At 47.2% G+C, this 8,421-nt stretch overlaps 2 protein-coding genes across 2 annotated transcripts; one reads left to right on the top strand and one right to left on the bottom strand.

The window, feature by feature from the left end:
- The first annotated feature begins 1,054 nt into the window (after positions 1-1,054).
- ruvbl1 (RuvB-like AAA ATPase 1) lies at positions 1,055-5,962 on the top strand. Its single transcript, XM_080000249.1, has 11 exons — positions 1,055-1,366; positions 1,982-2,068; positions 2,274-2,406; positions 3,153-3,304; positions 3,471-3,560; positions 4,258-4,407; positions 4,520-4,583; positions 4,667-4,865; positions 5,165-5,267; positions 5,358-5,449; positions 5,611-5,962. Exons 1-11 carry the CDS (start codon positions 1,226-1,228, stop codon positions 5,768-5,770), a joined length of 1,371 nt encoding a protein of 456 aa, XP_079856375.1. The 5' UTR covers positions 1,055-1,225; the 3' UTR covers positions 5,771-5,962.
- Positions 5,963-6,038: 76 nt separating this feature from the next.
- On the bottom strand, positions 6,039-7,574 carry mustn1a (musculoskeletal, embryonic nuclear protein 1a). Its single transcript, XM_080000250.1, has 3 exons — positions 7,078-7,574; positions 6,826-6,952; positions 6,039-6,506 (listed from the first exon to the last, which is right to left on the bottom strand). Exons 1-3 carry the CDS (start codon positions 7,084-7,086, stop codon positions 6,409-6,411), a joined length of 234 nt encoding a protein of 77 aa, XP_079856376.1. The 5' UTR covers positions 7,087-7,574; the 3' UTR covers positions 6,039-6,408.
- Positions 7,575-8,421: the final 847 nt, after the last annotated feature.

Here is an 8,421-nt window from a genome sequence, read left to right as displayed (position 1 = left end):
TGACTTCAACGTTACCGCCACAAAGCTTCCAACTTGGAATTTGATGTTGCACGCTTACCTCTTCTACAAAAGCCTGGAATGTTTGAGTTACAATAGTTTGCAAGAGCACGGGTACAAACTCAGCTAGGGCTGTGAAGGCGGACTAATGAGTAGATACTCTCCATGTTCGGCGTGATGACATTTAATGTCCCCGACAACTTCTGAGGTCTCATTAAGCCAATCGTTAGCGACCACCTTGAAGACACGTAAAAGCTTGGAAATTCCAGAGTGTGGTATTTACTGACGTATTCTTTCGTAGAACAAAACGTGTAACACGTGAACAAAATCACCTTGTAAAATAGAAGAAGCTGACACAGTGCATACTCTGTTGCATACTGTACATTGCGCCTGCCTGCGCGAGCTCCTCCTGTTGATTACGCACATTTGAGTATTTTTAGAGCTTATTGTGCGTAATCACCTGGTGTCAAGACCTTTCACTGCATATACAGTATGTATGACTATATGTATATGTATGTGACAAATAACCTCTTGAGTCTTGAATACATATGGATTTTTGCACTTGTTTTGCCCATTTTTTTATTGTTTTTCTTCTACATATACATTTTCTGGTTTTGATTATTTCATTTTATGGTTTTCTTCCTACTTTTGTTTTGCACAACCCTCGGGGTTTGCCCTCTTTATCATTTCACTGCGCCGTACTTGCGTGACCGCATGTGACAAATAGAAATCTAGAAAAATACAAAAACATTATTCAAATAAAAACGCGACGAGACGAAGCGCGCGTTTCGAGTTGATGGGGTCAGTCAGTTTGTTCGTAAGCTGGTCAGGTCCGTGCGTTTGTTCCGCGACGTCCGGGAGAACAACCCCCGCCGCGCTGACGAGTTTCTGCTACGTCAAAATAATTGAAACACCAACGGAAACACGGGCGGCAGGCGTGGAGTCCAGCCAATCGGATCGTTGCACCGGGCGAGACGACCCAATGGGATTTGGATCGTGGACCAAATGGGCGGGACCTGAGGATGTCACTTCCTCCATTCCCCCATAGTAACCCGCATGGAAACGCGCTCCTCTCGTGTTTTGTGTTTCCAAACAGTTTCCACGACAAGCTAACGCGAGCCGTCGGGAGGCGCCTTATCGGCCTTGGCTGCGCCTGCGGTGTCGTTTGGTTGGTTTGTTTCCCCCCCCCCTCCCGCCCCAAACAACGCTCCGTGTAGACAGCGTCGCCATGAAGATCGAGGAGGTGAAGAGCACCACAAAAACCCAGCGCATCGCGACTCACAGCCATGTGAAAGGACTGGGACTGGACGAGGCCGGGAACGCGAAACAGACCGCGTCCGGACTGGTCGGGCAGGAGTCGGCGAGAGAGGTAACTAGTATTCAACAAAAAAAATAAAATAAAACATGTGGCGAACCGAAAAATACAGCTTCGTTATATCTGTTAATAACGCCCAGGGTTTAGAAATGTCCCAGCGTCACACGCAACATCAGCTGGTGTAGCACGCTAAACCCATGCGGCGCAGACGGTGGTGTCGCTGTTTCTCAATTTAGGGTGGTGGAAAGTCACGAAATACAAGTACTTCCTTACTGCACTTAACTATAAGTTTCAAGTATATTTAGTGAGTTATCCTGTTTCGGAGATTACAAACTTTGACTGTACTGCATTTATAACACACATTGCATTAGGTTAATTATGTATATGTGTGAATAACAGAAGTAATCAAAATGTGCCCTCTATGTCGTATTATAGGCTGTTATGTCAGTGCACTGGATATGACAAGTGCCTTTAATACGAGAAGTACTTATATACTTTTACTTCAGTAGAAATGTCAATGCGGTCATTTTGCTTTGACTAGGGTCATTAGTGTTGGGGTATTTGCTATTATTATCAATGGTATTAATCTGCATACCAACAGCTAAGGTTCCAGTACTACTCCTGTGTTTACTTCTGTGTGAAAGTGTGTTTGGTTCACTGTCTTGTCAGGCCTGTGGCATCATTGTTGAATTGATCCGCTCGAAGAAGATGGCAGGTAGAGCCATTTTACTAGCTGGGCCGCCGGGAACAGGAAAGGTACTGTGACGTGACGTGTTACTACCTCTTTTGAAACAAAAAAACATTGTGTTGTTGAATTGTATTATTGTATTATTAACTTTTGTGTTTGCTGCGTCTCGCATAAGTCTCGACTTCTCAAGCAATTGATCAACAGTGGAATCAATCGCCAAGTATGAAATTGTAAGGCCTCTAATCTCTGAATTCCCCCCGTCCCTATCGCCAGACTGCCCTCGCCTTGGCAATGGCACAGGAGTTGGGGAGCAAGGTGCCTTTCTGCCCCATGGTCGGCAGTGAAGTCTTCTCATCGGAGATTAAAAAAACAGAAGTACTGATGGAGAATTTCAGAAGAGCGATTGGTGAGTACCATCACATAAACCCCGAAATAAATTCAAAAGTTCAGCCTCCCCTCCTTATCTCTATGCCCTACTCAGTCTCCTTTTTATCCCCAGCTCTCCTCTCTCCCCGCCCTCTGTCTCTCACAAACTAAAAAAAAAAAAACCCACAAAATATACCAAGGTGCCCTGTGCCTCACCGTTTCACGCTGAGCTAAATGGCAGGACGCAGGAAGAGGATTTGTGTCAACAGATTTGACAGGGAAGGCTTGAGCCGGGGGAAGGAGGTTAATCTGGATTGTTGATGTTACCTGTCACAGGGAAAAGGAAATGGAGCTTAGGCTGACAGAGGGCCGATCATTGGCACATTTGCCCCGGGCCTAGGGGAACGTGGAGGTAGTAGATGCATAGAGGGATGGAGGTACTATGGACCATAAATGGGCAGAGGAGCTGGGGATACATTCTAGGGGTGTCATCTCCTTCCTGATTAGAGCGCTCTGACAGACGCCCTGCCACGGGCAAAGCTCTCTGAACCACACCAGACCCGCTCAGCCACCTGTGTGCCTCTAGCACAGAGTACAGGCAATAATGAAAGAGGGAAAAAGGATGAAAGTGTGATCACAACACATAGGATGTGCATGGGTGCAGCACGTGTACATAGGTGCATGCACAATTCAAATGTTTTCTGCTACAATTGGGCAGAAATAAGCATGTTATTGAAAAGTTATTTCACACTGTGTGTGTGTGTGTGTGTGTGTGCGTGTGCGTAGGACTGCGTATCAAGGAGACAAAGGAGGTGTACGAAGGGGAGGTGACAGAGCTGACCCCCTGTGAGACAGAGAATCCCATGGGCGGCTACGGAAAAACCATCAGCCACGTCATTATCGGTTTAAAGACCGGAAAGGGCACCAAACAGCTAAAGGTGCGGTCTGAACTTTTAAACCAGTACTTGTGCAACAAAATGGAACGATCTTCTCGGTGCGAACGCAAATGTCCACTCGAGTGCGACTATAAAGTGTTTGTGAATTCATTGCATTTTGGTCTCTTGTGTTAAACGTGTGTTGGAGATTATTCATTTGTTTCCTCAGCTGGATCCCAGTATTTATGAGAGTCTGCAGAAGGAGCGTGTGGAAGTGGGAGATGTCATCTACATTGAAGCCAACAGTGGAGCGGTCAAGGTATCTCCATGTTACTAGGCATGATGATGTGTGTGAACACACCTCGATGTGTTTTTTGGACGAAGCAATAGTTATGAAATGTTGCTAATGCAACATCAAATTATAAACATAAGGCGTTCCCCTGATAAGGTCCAAGTGTCTTCTGCTCCCCCCCCCCCCCCGGTCTGTCCTCTTTAGTCCTTCACGGTCGGCCTTTCATCCCCCCCGGGCGTGTGTGGAGGTTTTGTTTCATCTCTGCCGTACGCTGGAATGAAACCTCTCTCATTCCTGCACTGCTTCATAGCGCTGGCCTTCCGCCCCTATCTCTCCATCTTCCCCCTGGACTCTGTTCCAGCCCCCGGTTCTGTGGCCCCTGCGTTGACAGGGCACGTTGACGGCTCCTTTAATCAGCGCAGGTGGGCCGGCGGCGGGGGCTCTGGGTGGGGGGGCGCAGCACGCTCCGGTCGGTAGCCGGGGAGGAGGGGTGGGTGCCGCATTTGTTCCTGTTGACAACCATCTGAGCGGCCCTCTCCTCCCACTCTTTCATCCATCTGCCTCGCGCCCTCGTCTTCATCACCCTGGCGCGGAGTTCAATAACACACCTGCTCTGCCTCTCCTCATGGCCCCGCGTCTGTTACACCCCACAGCACCGCGAGATGACCCCCCCGCCCCCAACTCATCCATCAGTTGGTAACTATTCATTCCTTTGTCTCCGCAGAGACAAGGACGTTGTGACACCTTTGCCACCGAGTTTGACCTGGAAGCAGAGGAGTATGTGCCGCTACCCAAAGGAGATGTCCACAAGAAGAAGGAAATCATTCAAGACGTCACTCTCCACGACCTGGACGTGGCAAACGCGAGACCTCAGGTACGCGCCCCCCCCCACTGGTGACGCCCGGGACAACGGGCTGAGATGCCGGTGAGACCGTTCTCACTCTGTCTCCTGTTGAGCCGCCGCTTGTTTTGTTTTTTTGCTGCAGGGAGGCCAGGACATTCTCTCTATGATGGGACAACTGATGAAGCCCAAGAAGACGGAGATCACGGGTAAGAAGAAACTCCCCCCTCCCCAACAACACTGGCCCAAGTGGCTGCTTGGCGTGGCTCACGGTCCCTCCAACTCCTCTCAGACAAGCTGCGCGCGGAGATCAACAAGGTGGTGAACCGCTACATCGACCAGGGCGTTGCCGAGCTGGTGCCCGGTGTGCTGTTTGTGGACGAGGTGCACATGCTGGACATCGAGTGCTTCACCTACCTCCACCGGGCCCTGGAGAGCACCATCGCCCCCATTGTTGTGTTTGCTTCCAACAGGGGCAACTGCCTCATCAGGTGGGTGGGAGGGTGTTTTTGTTTTCCCAAAATGAGTTTGAGTATTTATTTATTATTTTTATTATTATTATTGAGTATTTATTGGTTTTGTAACATAAAATAAGTTCATATTTCTCAACTCAACTAATGGAATTGTGACCAATTCAGATTATTTGTTGCATTGGTAGCTTCAGTATCGATTAGGTCACAACTGTTCTAGTTGCTCTAGTTACTAAAACCAAAAAATCTGGTGTTCATCAAGCCAGTAGTGCTCTCCTCCAGTTCTCCCTGCATTTTAAACCCTTTCCTTTCCTCATCAGGGGGACAGAAGACATCAGCTCCCCCCACGGGATCCCACTGGACTTGCTGGACCGGGTCATGATCATCCGCACGATGCTGTACACGCCGCAGGAGATGAAGCAGGCGAGTCCGGCAACTGTGTCTCTGCTGATGATGTCTGCGTCTGGGGTAAATCACGGATGATGATGATGGTGATTATGATGATGTTTGTAGATCATCAAGATTCGAGCGCAGACCGAGGGGATCAACATCGGCGATGACGCACTTACACACTTGGGAGAGATCGGCACGAAGACCACACTCCGGTACACACACACACACACACACACACACACACACACACACACACACACACACACACACACACACACACACACACAGAGCGTCTCCCCGCAAAGTCGTGTGATTCTGCTTGTTTGAGTTCCAACGTGCAGCGCTAACTCTGCTCCCCTGCCTCCGCTCCCAGGTACGCGGTGCAGCTGCTGACTCCGGCCAGCCTGCTGGGGCGAGTGCAGGGAAAAGAAGGCGTGGAGAAGGAGCAGGTGGAGGAGATCAACGAGCTATTTTACGATGCAAAGTCCTCTGCCAAGATCCTCCAAGATCAGCATCACAAGTTCATGAAATGAGACCCTGTCACAGGTCGAGCTGCTGCTTTAGCGTTCACCTGACCAGGTAACCTTGGTCTCCTTTTACTTCCTCGCAGCAATGTACAGTTTGTAGCTCATTCCTTCATGTGTCTGTATCATGTGATCCACTCTGTCAGAGTTGCCTGTGCCTCATTTACTGTAGGTTTTTTTTAATTAATAAAGTTTAATTGTTAATTGCCTTTTCCAATAAAAAGATTGTCTTACTGAAACTTGCTGTTTAGCTCATATAAATGAGATAACAAATATGTTAGTGTTGTAAAAACATTTATTGATGAGCTTAAAGAAATAATGCAACCTCATACCATGGTCCAATCCTAAAATTATGTAGTAATTTTATTTGTACATTTCTCTTGCATTCCGTAATTGTATTCTATTTGTGCTAAGGGAAACAGCAGTGGCCTTTACAGCAGCAAAGGGAAAAAAGCTGGTGTGGGACTCGCTGCTTGTTAAATGGATAGTGATTTGAAATAAAGGTACAGTACATGTCTACACAAAGTAAACATGATCGCTTATCTGTGGCCTTTCCACAAAAAGATTGGAACCCCCCCACCCCCACCCTCCTTATAAAACCATCATTGCTTATACTGAGCTCCGGCGTCCAGTGACGGTGGAGAACATTACTTCCTGATGGGTCGAGCTGATGGCTTGTTGAAAGCAGTCTCTGCTCCTGACCTCGCCCCGCTGAACACAGAGGGGGCCGCTTTACCAACCTTCTCTGTAAACAAAGCCACACATGTACAATCTGTAAAAACTTGTGCCAGACTGTAGCTACGGCATAACCACACAGACACAAAAGCAGCAGGGTCCACACTGTTGGGCACAAGCCCCTCCCTCATCGTAACCACACTCTGCTTCTGTATAAGGAGTGGAAACTTTGACATAATAGATGTCCCTCGGGTCCAGCTCCTACAGTGTTTGGCTCCAGAATTGTAAGCTAAAATTGACCAGATACCCAGTTAAATACTTGTCACACCGTTTCTCTTCTTATAAATACTAAATCCAAATCAGATTGTGGCGAGATGTTCCAAACTCACCGCATTCCTCCATCACTTCAAAGGTCTTGCTCCTCATCGCCCCTCTGGTGCCCAGTTTGTCCTTTGCATCAGCCAGGTCCTCCTCTCTCACCTCGGGACGCTGCTGCTTCTCCTCGTCGCCACCTTGCTGAAAAGAGGTTGTCAGCACAAATGTAACTTTTAGGGGGGGAAAAGAGACTTTCAGGGTAAAGCTGAAATGCAATCTGATGTTTTCCGTGAATAATGAGAAGAGAAGAGAATTAACGTCCTTACTTCAGACATGCTGGCCGGCTCGTCGAGAATAGCCTTCTGCAAATATGATCTTCGATTTACACCAAACGCGCACACGCAGTGCACACAGCCTGGATGCGATTCTCAAGTGGACAATAAATCTGATAAGAGGTCCAACAGATGGCTCAGTGAGCCTGCGGACTCCTCCTCTTTTTTTTTTTTTTATTTTCTTTTTTGCTCCTCTGGTTCTGCTTCTTCTCACAGCGTGTTCTTTAATCCTCTGCCTCACCACGCCGGGATGAGATCACTGAGAGAACCCCCGACATGGACACCATTACGTGTCTCCCACTGAATGTCACAGGGACAAACTAAACAAGACAAAAGGTTGTCCACCTGCAAAAGATCATCCTTCACGCCGGGTTTTCTTAAAAATAAAAAAATAAAACCCCATCCTTCAGCCATTCAAAACACCAATTACAGAAGCCAATTTCTGAAAGCTCCAGCTGCATTTCAACACCAGACCTCCCAGTTGATAGTGTTACAAATGAAGCACAAGCCGAGAAGAACGCAGCAGCATTGCATCACATCAAAAGTATGTTGCTCCCGCCCCTTTCTGTCTTTTTCTATAATTATCTCATTCTTCCCAGAGGGATCCCAGTTTTGGAGGCAAGTGTCTCAGGAGGAGAGGACACCTATTAAAAGCCAGAAACATTCCCCTAGGGCATAACTGTCAATAAATGTAATCGCAAACAGAGGATTACGTCTTTGTGCTATTTCTTTCAACCTCGTTTCCCTGAGAAAGATACTGTAACAATTTTGTGGATGAAATTAAAACTTAAAAAATAAACTTCAGAGTGAAAAGGTGGCGCTCCTCATGATACAGAACCGTATCGAAACACTGATCTATTCCAATTGTGACTTGCATGTTCACCCTATAGCTGGGGTGGGCAAACTTTTTGGCTCGAGGGCCACATTTAGATTTTAAAACTGACCGGCGGGCCAGGCCATTGGTAGATGAGGTGAAAAATGAGCATAAAGTGTAAAATATATGTGAAATTTATTTCCTCTTATCACATTTTTTAATTCATAAATTCATTTTTAAATTAAAAAAATACAACTCACCATTGATGTATTTAATGAGAACAGTGTTGCTGGTCGCCATTTTTTTTTTCCCGCGCATCAAAATCTGGTGCTGTTTTCCGTGTGGAAATGTGTAGGACAGCGCTCAGGTGTTGATCAGTGAGCTGGGCTCTGCGGCGTGGTTCTGTTTACGCTCACCACACTGAACATCTGTTCACACGCATAGGCAGAGCCAGATAACAGCAGCATCTTCTGTGCCAACTGTGGGATGTTTGAAAACTTTGTCCCATTCAGTTGAAGCGTAAA

Source organism: Zeus faber, assembly GCF_960531495.2.
Source record: "Zeus faber genome assembly, chromosome: 5".
NCBI classification, from domain to species: Eukaryota; Metazoa; Chordata; class Actinopteri; order Zeiformes; family Zeidae; genus Zeus; species Zeus faber.
The sequence above is the reverse complement of the archived record's forward strand: the minus strand, read 5'-3'. Positions and strand labels throughout refer to the sequence as shown.